Below are 19,934 nucleotides of genomic sequence, written 5' to 3'. Positions count from 1 at the left end.
CAACAACAACAGGACGTGCTGCTGTCCCGTTAGCATCGCACCGTCCTCCGGTCCATGTTGTTTAACCCTGCCGGGCCACTACACCCGTCCACACCTCCCGTCCGGACCCGTGCCGTCCCGTCCCGAGGCCCGCTGTGATGGCGGAGGAGGACCCCCAGCAGCTGCAGACGGACCGCGGGGCGGGCCTGCTCCCCGCCGGGCTGCAGGGCGCTGAGGCCACCGCTCTGCAGCTCAGGATCAAGAACTCCATATGGTGAGGAGGGGTCCACATACTGCTGTGCATGGTGTGATGCCTCAATTCAAACTCGTCATCAGATACCAAATGTATAGACTTAGTACTCATTAAAGTCAATATACAGTGGTGAAAGAAGTTAAAGTAGTAATAACACAATCTAAAAATACTGTATTACCAGTCAAAGCCCAGCATGCACAATATAAATGCAAGCAGAGTACTTGTTGAGCAGAAGAAGAAGTAAAAAAAGGAAAAAATATATTATTATAAAATATTGTATTGTTTTAGTAATGCATTCAAGTGTAAGTAGCACTGTTTTTAGTTGATTGAAGTGAAGCCAACTTTACTTGTACTGCTAATTAGTCAAATCTACATCTATCAATCATATTTTATCAGATGATCATCCGTTTTATAGGTAAAATAATCATTTGTGAATGAACTAGGAACTCTAGCCGTCAAATAAATGTATAAAGCAAAACATTTCCTTCTGAAATCTAGTAGCTACACCTGTAGCATAAATGTGAAGGAGTAAAAAGTATAATATTTCTCTCTGAAATGCAGGGAAGTTGAAGTATTACTAGCATTAAATGGAAGGAATGAAGTACATATTCTAAAAATAGTTGTTTTGTGCAGTACTGGAGTGACTTTCTAATGAATGTGGTGTTTACAGCTGTCCTCATATTACTGTAAAATCTGTCTCTGTTGTTCAACTTCAGGGGGAAATTGTTAATTGTGTGTCTAATTATGTCAATATGTGTAACTTGTGTTTTAAGACACATTTTTCCAGCTAACTCTTAATGTCTTGAAGTAGTTTGTTTCAGGACTGTTTGGTCTGACTGTGAAAGGTTGTCTTAAAGGTCAAAATTTGTTGATCAGGTCTGGGAGTCGCCTTTGTTATGTAGGATCAGATGGACACTGATTGAATGTAGCTATGTATGCATTTAAGTGTTTTACTGAGGTACAATTTTGAGGTAATGGTATTTTACTTATCTGAGTTTTCCACCACATTTCATCAAATATTAGAAACTTTATTGTCCATTAACACAGGCAATAATGGAAATGTGTCTTTTGCTGGTGTGTTGCCTTGCATAAAGATACAGTACAGTAGGCTACATATAAGAACATCAAGTGCACATAACAGGACAACACAGTACTATTTACTATATATGACTGCATTTATGTGACAGCTATAGTTACCCTACAGATTAAGAATATTTATATATAAAACATTTGATCAAATTTTAGAATAAGATGATGCTTTGTTAAACATCAAACCAACTAACTAAACTAATCAACAGTTTAAATTAGCTTCAACTTTATCAGATAAACAGTAAAATGTGACTTAAATGTGAATATGTCTTTAACAATAATTCCATATTGCAATTAATATAAGTCTGACATGTATTATTAAACATAAGTAACCTTTTGATTGTAGGATTATTACTTTTAATAGTGTTTTCACATTGTGGTATTGCTACTTTTACCTCCACCACTGAACATGGGGAGGTTCCTTTATGTCCCAAAACACTGAATTAGATCACCCTTACCCTCATCTGACAGTCTCCTCTTCATCTCGTGCTTGTTTACTGATTATTTAAAGACACTGCAGTAGTAGTCCTCATCTACATTACATTCCCCCTGCCTGTCTAGACGTTTCCCCTGTTTCCATCATTAAACATCGCTGGCACGCTGAAACCAACACTTATGTAGTTACTTGAGCTCCGTAGAAGTACTGTCGGTGAATTGATCTGATATAATTCAGTTTTATATTGACTGCTGAACAATGTCAGGTGTCAGCTGATAACAATATAAATCAGCAGCAAATCTCAGGAGCTGCAATCAACACATGAATCAATTATTATTCCAGTTCCAGTACCACAATGAAATATGAAATTACTGCTTTCATATAAAGACTAATATATAAAAACACTAAATCAAGATGTAAAAGTGAAATATATTAACAACAATGTAATGCAATAGAGTTGAATGCCCGTCAATTTAAGAGCCACTTATAATCCGTTGTTGTTGGTTGTGGTCTAATAATTGGTTTGCTGTTTCTAACACATGTTGAACTTGTTAGGACTGAATGTCTGTGTTGACGTTAGGTCTCTCTGTTCCTTTTATCGAGGTGTTTTTTGGAATTTTCTTTGAAAAAATGTTCTTACGAAAAAGGTTACTTTATTTACTGGTGTACATTGTGTGCCTTTTTTGGATTTAAGGCCATTTTTCATACCAAAATGAGCCTTTTTCATCAGAATGTGAGCGAACTCATGAACTGTGTTTTAAATGTCAAACTGCCTCAAGATGCCCTGTGGCTAAACCACCAGAAAGCAGAACAGTTCAGAGTTTAAATGTCTGCAATGAAGGAAGGAAATGCCTCAGCAGAAACACGTCGTGACGCTGGTGCCAGTTCATCAATAACATATTGAATATTTGTCCCACTCCCTAAGTGTTTACCTTTTAACAGGATTAGAGTATAAATATTGATGTTTGCCTCAGCGACCTGCTGCTAAGTAGATCATGGTAGAACGAGACAGGTCAGCAAGTTCATTCCAACCCCACCATTGCTCTGTGTTCATGTGGACTGATAGTCTGTAGTGAATTCCTGCTGGTTTTCTTTCCAGCCTCCAAATCAGTGACTGAATTACACCTGGATGAACACCCATGATTTAAAGGATCTCTTGATTTAATCTATTTCCATTGTTTGTTTTTTCTGATGCAAGTCTCTGCAAAAACTTGCATCAGATGTCATTCATTTGTACCTGCCAAATCTGCCTAGCAAACAGCTTAATGAAGGCCTTTTAGTGCTGGGAAATCCTTGGCCCCCTAGTAACAGGGAATTAATGTGAACTGTTCTTGTCGTGGCTTAGGGCCGTCTGCTTATTCTGCCCGGTGTCATGGAGTAAGAGTCTTTAAATGCGACGTAACTTCTGTCTCACAGTCGACGACCTGACCTGCAGATTAGGAACTAAACCTGGAGAAGTTATTCATGTGTCTAGTTTGACTCTCTGCAACGTTGCTTTGAATGAACACACAGACGTCATGTAATGCTTGCTTTTGTGGGAAGGTTTTATTTAATATTTCTTGTTGTAAAAAGGTGATTTGTTTTGCACCTTTACTGAAGAGTATACAGCAGGCATGAGAATTTAGATTAAAATCACACATCACAATAAAACACCTTGGAAAACTCTTAAAAGGTATCTGTGTAATCTAAAATGTTCTTTTTACTGTAAAGAAAGCGTGATTTAATGCGATGACTAAAAACCCACCAGTAAAAGGTGTATTCTTTAATCAAAGTTGAAATCCACATAGGATGAAACTGACAGAGACATTGTTAACTCAGTGCACGTCTCTCTTTTTACATATGACAGCAAGTGTTCATGGTGGTGGGATACATGACCTGAGAGATGCTGAAGGGAGGGTCGTCTCATACCAAACATTCCTCTGCTTTATAAATAAATACACTTTAGACTCAAGCGCTCATGTTACACCAGCGTTACTAATTTATACTGTCTTTATTTTTCAGCAAATCTGTTCAATCAAAAGTGGAAAACATTCTGGTGAGTATTTTTGACATGTCTTTAATCTATAAATTGCAATTTATTAGTTGTCCATGCATGTAATGCTGAAACACAGTTGTTTTCTGAGTGGTTTATTTGGCCCCTGGCTTCATTTGAAGAAATAACCGCTAACCACCAGCGTTTTAAGATGAACCTCTAGAGGGCACAGCTTAGGCCAGAAAACTGGGTTGTGCTAGTGACTCCTACGAGTTGGCTACGACTTCTGCAGGGACGAGGTATCTCAAGGTGTAACACAAGGGGGTTCCCTGAAATCACTTTTTATCAGCCCTCTTTGCAATCAATTTTTTTTTAATGTGTTGTTGATAGATTTTATGTTATGAATGAAGAACAGAATATTTGGAAAAATACCAGAAATGCTCACTGTACAGAATAGACAACACTGCTGTAGCTACAAGTCACTAACAAGGATTTTGAAGAGCAATTACCAAACCACCATCTAACGGGCCATTGTCAAAATGTTGAGGTAAGTTTATGTGCTGTTTAGTGTGCTGCAGCTGAGCTAATTAACTTACCTGCTACCTGATGTTAATGGTACTCTTTTCCCCGGTGAATGTTGTTTGGGTAGCTCGTTCTACAAGCTAAGGCACAGGACAAGATGTGTGTTCATGTTTGAAAATTAGATGAGATGGAGACTTCAGCAGGAGAGCAAATGTGGGATTTTGCTCAGACTCTGTGGCTCTTGTGTTGTGTAGAAGGATGCTATCAGGCTCAGTGTGACCATCTGCTCTGATCAAATGCCACAATATCATAAATCTATGCAGGCAGATATCAGAATAGCATTTAATCAAAACAGTGTAAAACACAGGGGAGCCATGATGAAACCAAAGAATTGGAAGGGGAGGGGTATTCAGTTGGTGGCAATCTGCAACCTCACTGCTAGATGCCACTAAATTCAACACACTGAAGACCAGTGGACGGACCATATGTCCACTATGATTAGAGGATAATCAGTAGGTTAGAGGTGAAAGGGAAACATTATCATTTAGATTTCTGAATAAACAGTATTATATTATATTTGAACAAGACTAAAGATAAAGGTGTATATTTGACACATGAATATACTCAGCAGATGTCATGGCAGTCTTCCTAGAGAATGAGATGCTGTATGTTGTGTGTAAAGTTGATATTTTGGTCTTCATGAGTAATCTGGAAACTATGATTATTCATTACTAACTGTAATGGTAGAAGAAAATTCTGCTTAGGACCAAAGTATAGGATAGACAGACACTCCAAACAACTACATGAAACAACACTGCTTTTTGGTCCAAAGAGGTGTTCAATACTGGACTATAGCTGTTCATATTTAGTTGTAATTTGAATGATGTTCATAGTTTATACATTGTGAACATATACTTAAGTGGTGTTGTTTGATGCTCAGTTGTAGATTATTTTTATGAATATATAAAGCAAATAGGTCTGCCAGCTTAAGTTTATTTATGGATTTTTGACTAGAGGATCCCTTTAATAAAGCTATGAAAAGCTGAAGGGGGACACTGGGAAATTAGTTAATTGTGTATATGTGAAGACACAGTGACATCCAGACACTGGCAGCCGAAGCCAGTAGGGCAGGAGGTGAGTCATACTAAAAAGGCCAGGGATGTCCTCTGTATGATCTACAGCAATCCTGTTAGCACGAAAGCATTTGAAATGCAGTCCATAGATCAAATGAACCACTAGTTTGAAAATGACAGTACTTATTGATGAGAATGTGTATTTACTTGTGTTCCTCATGGCTGATGGTGCTCTGTGTGCGTTAACTACTGCTGTCTGTGATCTGTGGTTCCCTGACTACAAAGAAGCCAATTAGAAAATGTGTCTTTGTTAGTTTCCCCCGATGCAGTTGTCATTTTCTCGCTCTGCGCCCACGTTGTCTAAATAGCAAATGCACTTACGCCAGTCTGTGCGCCCATAGGCATGTTGGTCTCAAAATGAGGTGGGGTCAGGCACATTGGTGGCGCATTGCTATTTTCAGGTAGAGGAAAGCGATTGCGCTACTGACAAAAACCTAATCTAAAGTCACTGGCGCATATGTCACTGTTATTTAAGGGGCGCATCATCAAGAGTCCAATATGCTGTGTGTGCCTGTTACGCACACACAGGCGCGCAGCAGCACACAAACATGCAAAACATCACTAATAAAAGAACCACAATGTGAATTCGTATTATGATGTACATCAACATATTAAAAAAATTCACAATGACGTGCCACTATGTATCAGAATCAGTCAATGGCAGTAATGATCAGTGAAACTGTCATGTGACCAATCCTGGTAAATCCGCCATCAACATTTGACATACCACAGAAAAGTGTGGTATTTGTATGGTTAAAAAAATCGCCAAATATATGAAATTAGGCTTCAAAGTTGTGTAAAACTCAGCCTCTTTCTCTGCTGCCAAACGCTGTGGGAGTGCCCGCCGAGTTCACTGAAACCCCGCCCCCTACCAAGTGTCACCTGTCAATCAAAGTTACCACCTCTACCTGAAACATGGACGCTACGTCTGAGAGCTTTCTGCTGCTAACTCAGCTGCTAGCTCGGCGGCTAACGCGACAGCTAACTCAGCTAACTGGCTAACTGTAGACTGTAGTAGTTGTAGTGTGCAGCAGGGGTGGGTTTATGCCAATCATCGCCACGTTATGTAATGTGGCAGTGATTTTCAGACCCGCCCACTAAATCCTGAACACAGAAATGTTGAACACAGTTTGTGAAGCCTAGCTCCATAATACAAATCTAAATGGTTGAAATGCTTTTTACATCTTTTTTAGAAATACATTTATGACCTATTTAATGTGTTTAAAAGAAAATGTCTGAATTCACTTTACACAGTTTAAGAGAGGAAGGCAAAAGATCATGTGGCTGCCGGGAAATGTCTGGAGCCATTGTCACTTTGAGAAGATCCTAAGTGACATTAACTTGTCGTCCGTTTAGAGTTTAGGGCCTAGTTTTAAAAAAACACTTGAATTTTTAACCGTCTGCATGCTGTCTATATAGAACTGCAGTCTATCTCTGTCACATGAGTCAGTGTACTCCAAAATACACAATTACACCTTGGTTTCTGGATTACCTTGCCTAGATACCTTGCATAGATCTAGAAAAAAAGTACCGGTGAGGTAACTTAGAAAGCAAGTGAGAAAAAGAGAGAGAGAATGGATAGATATTTAGACCTTGGGGAAAAAGTAGCAGAGTGACAATTAATTTGCTCACTTCAAGGAGGAACTATGTAAGTTGCAGCTTATTTCAAACTTTTCTAAAGGATGATGCCTGCATCAAATGGTTTTTCTCTTCTTTCTTCAGCGTGTTCCTGCTGAGCTGTTTTGGAAACCTAATGCTTCACTGTTTCTGTGTGGCATAAACAAAGCCTGTGTGAACAGACCTCAAGGTCATGTATAAGGTTATATGATGTGTATTTTCTGTTGATGTGGCACAACTAGACAGAACAAACTGCTGGCCAGAGGTTTTTCCTGTCTAGATTTCAATAGCAACAGTGCAGTTAGAGCAGAAGATAGATTATAACAAGGTCATAGAAATGTGCTAATCCTCGCTACAGGGTAAAGTTTAGGGATGCACCAGATTTGTAGTGTAAGGTTGATATTTCTGCTGTTTGCAGATGATGTTGTCCTTTTTATTTCAGTGGTAGATTTAACTTGGGTTCAGATAGGTGACTCCCTTCTGGATCTGCTTACTGGTCAACAAAATACCCAAGTTTGTTAAACTCCCCAACTAATCTTTTATCAACCCTCTCCTCACTCTGTTTTATTATCAAAAAGCAGAAGAAAGCATAAAGGTAGTAGGCTTCTATTTTTAAGGTGATGGTTAAAATGAATGCAGCAGACTATTTAAGCTGCATCTTAACATTAATTGCATAACATCTAAAATGAAATGTTTGGCAGCCAAAGATTTTTTGTGAGTGTAAGATGCGTCACTCGACCACCACTGTACGACTGTGGTGTTACCATGTGTTTGTTTTTGTAGTACAGCGGGGACCAACAGAGAAATGATCAGATGATCACCTCGAATCTCCCAGTTAAGTTTTGAGATTTGAAATGATTTAAAAGGGTTTGAATACGATTAGTGGATTTGATACTGGTTTTTGAATTTGATAATGATTTTAGACCCTATCCGTAGAATTAACTGATTTTGTGAAAAATGAAAAACCATTAAAGACAGAATAACTTTTAGGTGAACTTACAGTATAAATTGAAAATTAAGTATTTCATGAATTTCATCACTGAATCATAATTAATAATAGGCTTGTTTTAGTGTATGCCAAAACATAATTGATACTAAAACCTCAGCTATAATAAAACCTTTATAAATGACATATAGTTTTTGTATTTTTGTATTAAAAAGTCGTCAATATATTTGAAAACGGGCTAAATCCTATGTTTTGAATTTTCTGCAGTTTATGTTCTGATCACAGCCTTCAAGTTCAGCAATGTTTCTGTTCCTGATCTCTTAGAAATTGTTGGTATAATTAGTAGTTTTTTGTTTTTGGGAACCTAACTATTACTGTAGTAGAAAACTATACAGATGCATGATGCTGATGCATGATGCTGAAAAGTATCCAACACTGCTGTCTGCTGCCGTCAAACAGGCAGAATTTAAACGTATCATGTTTCTTTTTCCGTTTGAAGAAGGGCTGAAGGCTGTTTGTAGCTCAGGGTCTTATGGGCAGGCTGGTGTGTGGGGTGTGTGTGCGCGTGTGTGCGTGTGTGTGTGTCTGTCTGTGTGTCTGTCTGTCTGTGTGTTGGATATGAATGAATGAGAGTGACAGGTTTGAGAGGACCATGCAAAAAAGAAAAATGAGCAGACATGATCTTTAAGTATACTGTACGTATTATTTTAAATGTGCCTTTATTTGATTTATGATGACTCGCTTTGGTTTTGGTTGTATGTGTATTGTTTTTAATATTTATTTTATTGTAGGTATTATTTTTCCTTTTGATAGTACACTTATGAGAGGTGACAGGAAATAAGTGGAGAGAGAAGAACAGCATCCAAGACACAAACACAGGCTGAAAAATAATCCACTGCCGGCATGATTTACAAGACAAGATGTTTCATACTTTAGTCACTCAGTGTGATCATATTTACAGAAACTGAGCTTTGAGTAAATGTTTAACATCATTCAGTGAGCAGCCTTGACAAAAGCAAAATCCATTATTATTATATGCATAAGATGGATTGGAGCTGTTTTTTTACTGCAGGTTTTGAACTTTTTCACGTTGTATTAGCATCTATATCAGTTTCAGACATGGCTGCTTATTTGAGTTACTGCTACATTTGCAGATAAAATAAGCTAAAAGTTTACTATTTAACTGTAATAAAGGCAGTATAGTTGAATTGATTAGTTGATTAATCAATTATTTGAAGAGAAAGAATTTGATCAGCAACTATTTAGTCAAGTTTTTAGTAAAGATGCAAAAGAGTCACAGGTGTCAGTTTTGCAAATGTCTGTATTTGCTTGTTTTTTTATTGATACACTGAGAAAATAATCTGCAGATGAACTGAAAATGATAATGTTCTTAAGATGCAGCCTTAAAAGGCAGATGAGCTGTTGGACACCCTTCACTACTATGAATTTCACTACTATGAATTATCCAGCAATCATTCCTACTTTCAGTATGTGTGCACTCTACAGTTATAACAGGACTATCCCAGCTTTAAAAATCATGGCAGGAGAATACAATGTGTCGGTAAATTAGAAAGCCAATTATTAAAATTCCCTTTTCCCCCCTTTTCTATCTTTACAGCTAGATGTTGACAAGTTCTCGGACATTGAAAAACTCTACCTCTACCTGAAGTTGCCTTCCGGTCCCAACAGCAGCAGCCCTGATAAAAGGTAAAGATCCATCTGCCTGTTAGATATACAGACAGATGATGAAAATGTATTTAAGTTCACTTCAGAGGATAGTGGTCAGTCTGTGCACAATCCACTCAATTAACCAGACTCTATTTAGATATGCATTTATGTTATATTGTAATTGTAATTGTATTTATTTTAACATGGACCCCAGGAACATGGATCCCCGTTAGCTGTTACCCAGGCAACAGCTAATGGGGATCCAAATAAACTAACCTAAACTAAACTTAACCAGTACCACCAGTTTCACACATGGTTAGAAGTTGCTTTTGTGAGGAGGATTTCTCAGGACTAATGTTACAGCGAGGTGTCTTCCTTTTGCTTTGTGACTTGTCAATCGTTAATCAATGATCCACATCTTTCCTCAGTGACCAGAGTGCCCTGTCATCAAGCCGCACGCAACAGGTGCATGCATTCAACTGGATCCGCAATCATTTAGAGGAATACCCGGAGACCTCTCTCCCCAAACAGGAGGTCTATGATGAATACAAGTAGGTTTAAACAGCATGCTGACAGAGAAAGAAAGTACTTTTTACAGAAATTTCATGTTGTCTTTAATAAGATTAAAGATTTATGTCAGTACTGTTGAGACTAGGCACTTTTACACACACACAAAATAAAACAGTAAATACTTTATTTGAGTATTTATTGGTTATTTGACAGCTGTTAACGTTAATTTTTCTTTCTCCTCTGAATGACTGCCGGCTAAAGCGGCAGTATAAATAGATGCTGCAGGCATGGGAATCACCGAGCAGCATGTGTCGGTAATATTAGAATGGAAAGTCTGAGACAGTCATTGAAATGCTCTGACAGTGTTATGTAACTGTCTTTTTAACTCTACTAGAACAGAAATACAGTGGCCCCCAAATATATTGGCGCCTTTCGCATAGACAGGTGAAACAGCTTCAAAGAGAAGCAGTGCACTTTCACTTCAAAACAATGAAACATTTTATTTAACCACAGATGTCATTACAGATACTGAAATCTTTAATTAGTTGTTTTATTATTTATTTAATTTCCCTTGAGTATTTTACCTTGCATGCAGCATGTGGACTCTAAATAGTATGATGGAAACATTTAAAGATTACACCCCCACCTCTCCATACACACATTTCAACACCTTGACAATATTCAGCCAGCAGTCTGCTCTGAATATGCAATGGACCAAAGTAAAAACAGCCAAATAAAGATCAATGGTACCTATAAAATAGATTTAGTATCAAAATGCACTGTGGATAACTCAATAAGTAACTAATTACAAGAATGAAATTACCAAGCAGAAAAGTTAGCAGGTAAGTGAATAAAATGAATGAACTACAGTTTATGGTACATAAAGGCATGTCTGTATATGGTGCATGTTTTGGATATTTCCTCAATATTAACTATTAAAGGCTCTTTATGGAATAGGGGGGTGAGAGTGATGCAGAGTCACCACAATATAAGAGCTTTATTTGTTTTAATTTTACAAATCTATCTAACTGAGTTTATATCGCTTTTGCAACTCTACTGTTGCAATTTGTCTTGATTATTTGTACATTGAAGCTGAATTAATGTTTTTGGTCACTTGGGGGTGCCACAACAAGCTCTAAAAACAACAATGACATTATCGTGTTAAAAATCAACTTACCACCTGGCTGAAAAGCAGTGTTTCACTACACATGTACACATGTTGCCACAGCCAGCAACAGTGAAGGGTGTGGTTGAGTGTGGTCAGAGTTGCTTTGTTGCATCTGTTGCATTCTGGGGTACACCTGATTTTCAGGGCATGCTAAGCCTCTTGTTAAACAGATATGCCAAATGTGTTAACACCTGCATGTTTACATATTCAGCAGATACAGAGCATTAACCTTAATTTGGAGTCATGTTTGTGTCAACGTGACACATTTAAGTCCAATTATGACATTCTTTTAAACTCTGGTTTGGTCTTAATGAACTTCTGAGGCAAATATCTGTCTCTTTAGCTGCTAAATGCTCCATCAGCTAGTCACTAACTTTAGCTATTTGCTGTTTGCTGTGCAGGTAGTGTACAGTGGGTTTATTGGAGTTTTTTTTTGCTGAAAAGGGCTGCAACTGGAAACAACGCTAATGAGAGTAGTGACACTGAACCACAGCAGTAAAGTTGCTGACTGACAAAGAGCTAAAAGACATTAAAATGCTCCTCAGAGCTGCTTGTGATCATTTTCTGTGTGTTTGTCATTGTGAGCGAGCCCTTCACATTACAGTTGTAATCTGATCCATAGTTAATATAAAGATATTTATTAGAGCAGCTTAAATAGTTTGAACCATTATTATTACATATTGATGATGATGTCTTTGAATTGTAAAATAATTTTAAAAAGTTGTAACATTGATTTGTTTTTTGTTCATTCTGTATTAATTACATTTACTCTGATTTATATCTTCCAGGAGCTTCTGTGACAATCTGAACTATCACCCACTCAGTGCTGCAGACTTTGGAAAAATGATGAAAAATGTCTTCCCGAACATGAAGGCGCGTCGACTTGGCATGAGAGGAAAATCAAAATATCCTTCACTGGAATGGATTGTACCAGTCTGGCCCCTGTCTCTGGTCACAGACCATCTGCTGTTGCAGTTCATAAGCTCTCTAAATATAGATGTGAAATGAAATAAAGTCCCCCCTCTGCCTCGGAAGCAGTAGCATAATACAGAGACCCTCAGGGGAATCGCTGTGATCTTGACCTTCATGACGCATTTGTGGGGGTTTTCTACTTTTGTGTTGACGTCAAAGTATAAATTTTTGTTTATATTCATGACATTCAGGTTAATAAATTGTGAAAAGTGAGATCATAGCTCATTAGTTTTATGTGTTAGGATATGGAAAACTTTAAATATTTGACAGTTAAAGGGAGTTTACTTCAAACTCAACAAATTGATCATTTTGAAAGAATCATTTTTAATGTATGTGTAATGTTGACTGTTATTGACCAGTCAATAAGCAAACTGTTCTCTAAATGTAGCAGCTTTCCCTGTTTTTCCACTGTGTGCACCGGTCAGTACGTCAGTTATGTTGCATGCATATGTTCATTCACTGGAATCACGTGTTCAATCTTAACACCAGTTTACATATTGCTACAGTGGACTAAGGAAGAGACCTTTTGTTCACATGCCATCTTTACCCAGTCTGGATCTACACAAACCAGGAGATGGAGTAAGCATGTCCACATCTTTCCTGTTAATATTTCTATTCCGACTCCAGCTTTGTCTTGTTAATGCAGTGTGTCAAAAATGTAACCGCTTATCTGCTGTGTTCAGCTCCAGTGTGATGTACTAGAGTCATCTGGACAGCTGAGCAGCATAAAAGAAGAGGTGCGATACGCAGCTTGTGATCTGGTGTGCGAGTGGGCCCAGAAGGTGCTGAAACGCCAGTTCGATACTGTGGAAGACTTGGCTCGCTTCCTAATCGACAGCCACTATATCAGCAACAAGTCCTTGGCAGCTCTCACAGTTGTGACCGGCACTAAAACAGGTGAGGCAGGCTGCTTTGGCTCGATTCCCTCTGTATGTAAAACAGTAGTAGACAGCGGCATCTGGTGGCTGTTGCCTGTTACTGCTACTGCTGAGTTATTGTGTTGTTCACTGTCATGCTGTGATTAGATGTTTTGTCCATGTACCTCAGTTTATTAATTATGTCAATATATATGTTATTACTTTTACTAATAACATTAACATTACAGATATCTAAATCTCTAAGTTTTCTTTTTTGCAGACATTACGACTCCTCAGATGGTCTCAGCGTTCATCCCCACTGCTGAGGCTCATTCCTTTCAGCCTCAAGTAACAACCTTGTCATCACCCACCATCGATGCAAAGCAGCAGCTCCAGAGGAAGATCCAGAGGAAACAACAAGAACAGAAGCTGCATTCACCCTTACCTGGAGAGGCCCAAACGAAGAGAGCAGACAGTGTGCCTTGCAGTAGCCCCGTCCCTCCATCACCTCAGCCAACCATAGGCATTGTGGTCGCTGCTGTTCCGAGCCCCATCACGGTGAGTGTAATGTTGTTCTATTATCTGTGTTCACTCCATCTCAGAAAAAAAATTAGATTAACTTAAAATGCTAAACCTTATTTGCATCCAAACCACCATTTTTTAAAATAATCTAGGAGCTGAGTTGATATATTAATTATCATTCTAATAAATAAGTAAATTCCTAATGTACTGACATCAAACAAGTATGAGACTAATTATGTGTCCAGAGTTACATTATTATTCATTTATTTATTTTTTTATTTTTATTTTTATTTCTTGTTTTCAGTTCAAGTAAATACTGAATGGGCAAATTTGAAACACACAATAACCGTTTCTGTCAGCTTTAAGTGTTACTTCAATGCATGTCAATGTTTCAGTGAGGAATTGTTTGGATATGAGCATAACACTCATGTTTGAAAAACATTCCTGATGTAAAACTCTGTCTGCATAATCGTCAAAGATGACTAGTCAAAACAGATGATAATTAATTTTACTGTATTTAATCTACCTGGCTAATATTTCTTAAGCCTGGAATTAAAGAAAGTGAAAATCTGGCACAAGCAACTGAAAACCACAAAATTTTGTAACAGTTAAAAATACTAAGCTATAATACAGTTAAATTATAAAATGTTCCCTCTGCTCAAACTATTCTCAAATTTGGATTCAAACTTAAAAATTACCGTATGAAAATCTAATAAACAAACTATTATTGTGGCCTTATCATTATCGTCTTGATTTGTTCCACTCCTGATTGTCCGTTCATCTGTGCAGGTACAGAGGAGCAGGCAGCTGATGTCTCCCAGTCCAGTGGGAGCAGTGGAGAACAAAATGTTGCCTATTAACTTCCAAATGGTGACCCAGCCAGCACAGCCACTGAAGCAAAGCCCCAAACCCCCCCAAAATATTCTAGCCAGTTCAGTGGGTGAACGCACAGCTCGGCAGCGGTATGCACAGATCCTGCCCAAGCCTTCATCCACGACTGCTATCACTTTACGTTCGCCCTCGACCATGATCATCGCCAGCAGTCCCATTAAGACTGTGATGACTGCGTGTCATGTCAGCCCAGTCAGTCTGGTCAAAATGGCAGCCATATCGCTTGCACCCAACAGCAGCACCACCACTTCCCTTACAAATACCAGTTTGCGGCCGGCATCTGCAGGCATCAGCAGTACAACAGTTGCCGAGGATGTTGGCTCTAGTCAAAACATGAGTGCCTCTGCTGGCCATGTTCTGGCCCCGGTGGCCAGGCAGGGTCAGGCTACTGATGCTCATACCATCGATGTTGAAATGGAAGTTGAAGCTATACACAAGAACAGCCAAAACCAAAATCCCAGTGGTCTCATTCTGACTCGAGGAGAAATGGCTAATAGGGCTGGAGGAGCTGTGCAGAGGGCTGCCAGTGTGCCCATCCCTCAGACGAGAGGCTTCCTGGGCCTGGAGGAAATGCCCAGCTCTAAATACAACGGAAACCCCTCCTCAAGCACCAACACTGTGGTGCCTAGTGAAGGCAGCAATAATAATGCTAATAATACAAGCACTTTGCACTTATCTCCCTCCACTCAGAATACCAGTGCTGTCTCTACACTGAACACCAGCAGAGTACCTTCATGTGGGGAACGCAGCAGTGCAACATCAGCAAAGGAAGGTTTCTTGTCTATTAAGAGCTTCAGGAAGCGCTCAGGCCTCAGCCCAGTCGTTTCTCCAATCAAAAGGGTTTTTATGCTGCAGCAGCCAGTAGAGGGCGCTGCTGGTTTTGGATATGGGATCAGAAACACAGTTGGTAATGTCCCCCGTCCAGGTGGTCCAGCTAGACCTGAAAGTGCCCCTGCCACCAGGGAGGTTGAGATGACGATGAACTCTGTCTTGCCCACTCAAGTCCAAACACTATGCACTTCCTCTATTCGAACCAGTGGCTTCTACACTGTTGACAAAACACAGAGCTCAATGCAGAGGAGAAACACTTCCACTGTTATGGAAACTAGCACCTCAGTCAGTCACGCATTACTACAGCAACAGCAGGGGCACACGATGGCTAAAGTGCATGGTATACCTAATAATGTCAGCCTCCAGAAACATCCATGTGTCAGTGATCTTAGGAGTTCAAACTCAACTACAGGGAGCTTGGAGGGAGCTCAACAACAGACTTACACTCAGTCCACCCCCACTTCTGAACCCATGGATTTTTTGGATCAAGCTCCATCGTCGGGTCAGCTCCCTATGCAGACAGATATGGATTACTTTAACTTTGATGATGATGTAACTCAGGACAGCATCGTAGAGGAGCTGGTGCAGATGGAAGAGCAGATGAAACTGAACAACCTGCAGGAGTTTGGAGACAACATCACACTGCAAGGCCAACAGGCTATGATGCCAGACAATGTGATGTCCACCAATCAGACAATGACTGCTTTCTATCATGCTGGAAACAGCAGCAGGGGAAACCCAATCCAAACTCCAACCCCAACACCCACTCCCACATCGGAAATGATGGGAGGAGTCCAAGGCCTGACCGGAGAGAGCCCTTGCTCCCGTATTGCCTCCACAACCCCTGTGGACAGTGCTCTGGGAAGCAGTCGTCACACCCCAGCTGGTACTCCACACTCCAACTGCAGCAGCACTGTGCCTCCCAGTCCAGTGGAGTGCAGGAACCCCTTCGCCTTTACACCCATCAACTCCAGCATCACTGGTTTCCATGATGGCAGCACCGTCTCCAGCAGCCCTGTCAAGCCCATGCAGAGGCCGATGGCCACCCACCCAGACAAGACCAGGCTGGAGTGGATGAATAACAGTTACAACAGCAGCGTTGGGAGCTTAAACAAGTCTAACAGTGGAATGGGAATCTTACCCAGCTATCAGGGCCTCATAGATGACCACTTTCAGAAGCCTCATGCCTTCGCCATCCCTCATGCACGGCACCACGACAGTCATTTTGGCCGCCTGACTCCCATCTCACCTGTGCAGCAGCAGGTAGCCAGTATGACTAACATGACCAAGCAGGAGGGTTTTGCTGTGCCTGCCCCACTGGACAACAAATCCACCAACTCTCCCGCTACAATTGCAACCTTTCGATGTCGCAGTGTAAGCCCTGCTGTACATCAGAGGACCATCAGTGGAAACACAGGAAACAGTGGCCTTCCCAATATCCCCCGATCAGGCGTGTCTCCCTTTAATTCTGCAGTGACACCTGAAGTGTTAAACATCTTCGCCAACAGTCAGGGAAACCTTGGGGCGAGCAGCTTGGCTCAGAGGAGCCGCTCTGTGCCACTCAACATCATGATGCAAACTGAGCTACTGCCCATGCCGGGCCAACAGTGCAGCAGTAAAAACATTACCAATGTCCTGTTGAGCAAGCTGGATGGGGACCACGATGACACCTTGCGAGGTCTGGGCATCAATAATTTACCCTCTAGCTACACGGCACGTATGAACCTCACACAGATCCTCGAGTCTGACCCCACCCTCTCCTGCACTGATGACCACCTCAGCCTGATGGCCTCCGACTCCACCAGCAGCTGCAAGTTGCAAAGGCCAAATTACCTCATCGGAAATGCTATTAATGAACAAATGATTCTCTCTGCAGGTGAAAGCCGAGTACAATCAGCCTCTGGAGAGCAGCAGGCCCAGTCCATGCTGCTAGGTTTAAACTCACAGCAGCATCAGCAGTTGGATTTCTCCGTTAAAGACCTCCTAAACGACAACAGCCTCACTGCTGGCAATCAGCTCATGGAACAGGTGTCGGAGCTAACTACAGGGGGAACAGATTTCCCTTGTGAAATCAGAATGACATCGGAGCTCTCCAGTAGCATTAATGACCTTAACTCACTGGACACAAACCTTCTGTTTGACCCCAATCAGCAGCAATATCAAAATGCCGCTCCAGAGGAGTTGGCAAACGATCAACTGTTTCAGCAAATCACCAGCGAGACGGCACATTCGAGCGGACTTGAGTGGCTTGAAAGCAAAGATCATCCAACCGTTGGGTTGATTGGTTGATCGTAGAAGCTTTTTAAAATCATGTTGAACATGTTAATCTGTGGTTGCTGTATGTTTTTATTTATTTTCAGGCATTTCATTTTATAATGCAACACTGGACACTATGAGGTTTGTCCAGTTTAAGTGCCACACTGAACTGAAATGATGCTGATACACTCTGATTAAAATGCTGGTCGTTTCTTTTCATCAGAGAACATCACCTCATGTTTTTGTTTATGTTTTTCTTTCAAGAGCATTTCCAACAAGTAAACAAAGGTACCGAACAAAAAAACAAACCCTAAAGCTAAACCAATCCAAATCAAATCAATGTTGTTTTAGATTCACTAAAAAGTCAATTTAAATTCACAACAGGGGAGTTTTTAGTAAAAAGTCATCTGAAAATGAACAAAACAAGATTATTATTTATAAGCCAGCAATATTTCTTGATTGTTTGATGATTGTTTAATAATCTTGGAAACTGCAGGTATCATCTCATTAAAACTTATGTAGAATATGTTTACTATTGAACTAATGATATTTCATCATGGAAACATGTATGTGTAATGTAGATTGGCTGAAAACAACTGGATCTATCATCAGTGGTGTTGCTAACATGTTCATACATAGTATAATGTGTACGCTTATAGAAATCCCATCTAGTGACAGAAATAGACCCAAATTCATCTGTGTAAATCCAGTGAATATATTCTTGCTGAAGAATTAGCATGATGTATCAGCTATTTATATAAACATAAATATAAACATAATGATGCTACTATGTTAATGTTATTTCCTGTATAGATGGTTCACCTTGAGGATGGCATGAAGGGTGTCTGTTTATATTTAACGCTATCTGGTCCGTAAAAGGAGGCGATGTATGGCTCAACTTTAATTTTTGATATTGTAACATTTGTCTTGTATTCAATTAATCATCATGAGATTTGAGTGTGAGCAACATATGCAGAGCTCAGACAATCTGAAGATTATATTAACAATATATTTAGGCCACATTTACCAAAAAAGTCTTCTAACTATAAAAATGTAGATATAATGAATCTCTTTCACTGTCATTCTTTCATTCAACCTTTATGTATACTCATGAAAGGGGTGACAAACGTTTACAATGATAAAGTCTATTACAAAAACAAAGAAAAGGAAAACAACAAATGAATATTCCAATAGAGAAAATGTAATAACATAATTAGCTCATTTACTGATTAGGGAAGGTAGTTTGATAAAGATAATTAAATTGTAAAATAAAATACAGTTAAGACCCCAAAGACATTCCAAATGGATTAAAGTATCAAATTAAATAGAGTTATGAATACAAATTGTAAGCAGAGGTTGCAAAGTTAAAGGTCAAAAGTGTCCAGAAGTTTTGAGTGTATTGATTTTGGAATCAAATCATGGAACATGAACTTAGAGCCAATCACTGTAATACTTATGGGCACAATTTGTCTTTGCTAATGGTTCTATCAATACACATACTAATAAGTATCAGTAACATGCTATATATAAAAATGATGACATATTACTTACCAATCAACATGTCAAACAGCTCACTGATCCTCACTAAAGGGAAGCATTTATAAAAGAAACCTTTTAACTTTAAAACCATGTAAAATGACATTTAAGCCCTTCTATGCACTTTCAAAGTATAAAGAATTCTAGGAAGGTTAAAATAGTATAAAATTAAAGTCAATTTTCCTCAGCACTCAGAAAATGACTCCTTTGGTATGAAGGTGTTTTTCATCTGAACGTTACGAATGGATGAAAGTAGATGAAAGTGAAAGGAACTAACTTCATCATGCTGCACTGACAATTTGCAACATCTGTGGGTTTTTTTTTACTAAAATGCACTAAGTTTGGTTTGGATGATGAAGGAATATTTTCACTGCCAGACCTGAGGAATTCAATCAAAAATGTATAACAGCTAATCACTTATTAAATGTGAAGAGTCTAGCGTGATTCCTGCACTATAACAAATGAGATCATCTCAAAGGTGCTCCTGATGGTTTGGGAGTCTAAGCCTTATGTCCGTACCAAAGATGAACTTTTAAATGTAACCTGCACTAAGATCTTGGGCATCTAATGTGAATCTCCCATGGGGTGAGCATATTCAAGAGTTATACAAAACATATTCTGTCATGTGAAGAAAAGATGAGGAAACACTAGCACTGTAAAAAAAAAAAAAAAAAAAGAAGAAGAAGAAGAAAAAAAGTTAAATAATATTAAGCCTTCCTTTTATTACTGTTGTTGATGCTCTTTTGTAAACTCAAAAGGTAAAAAATGTGGGTTTA

At 39.3% G+C, this 19,934-nt stretch overlaps 1 protein-coding gene across 1 annotated transcript; it reads left to right on the top strand.

The window, feature by feature from the left end:
- The first annotated feature begins 125 nt into the window (after positions 1-125).
- On the top strand, positions 126-17,929 carry LOC128362900 (DNA-binding protein RFX7-like). The gene is made up of 9 exons (XM_053323764.1): positions 126-253; positions 3,759-3,792; positions 9,566-9,654; positions 10,044-10,166; positions 12,082-12,198; positions 12,760-12,844; positions 12,949-13,162; positions 13,403-13,680; positions 14,434-17,929. Exons 1-9 carry the CDS (start codon positions 138-140, stop codon positions 17,653-17,655), a joined length of 4,278 nt encoding a protein of 1,425 aa, XP_053179739.1. The 5' UTR covers positions 126-137; the 3' UTR covers positions 17,656-17,929.
- The last annotated feature ends 2,005 nt before the right edge of the window (positions 17,930-19,934 follow it).

The sequence above is a fragment of the Scomber japonicus genome, chromosome 1, assembly GCF_027409825.1.
Source record: "Scomber japonicus isolate fScoJap1 chromosome 1, fScoJap1.pri, whole genome shotgun sequence".
NCBI classification, from domain to species: Eukaryota; Metazoa; Chordata; class Actinopteri; order Scombriformes; family Scombridae; genus Scomber; species Scomber japonicus.
Note: the sequence above shows the minus strand (reverse complement) of the source record. Positions and strands in the feature narration are given on the sequence as shown.

Excerpts from the sequence above, each read along its gene's own strand:
- LOC128362900 (XM_053323764.1), top strand. The coding sequence starts at position 138 with ATGGCGGAGGAGGACCCCCAGCAGCTGCAGACGGACCGCGGGGCGGGC. Across the intron at positions 12,199-12,759 it reads GGCATGAGAGGAAAATCAAA|ATATTGCTACAGTGGACTAA; the intron begins ATATCCTTCACT and ends ACACCAGTTTAC. Across the intron at positions 13,163-13,402 it reads TGTGACCGGCACTAAAACAG|ACATTACGACTCCTCAGATG; the intron begins GTGAGGCAGGCT and ends TCTTTTTTGCAG.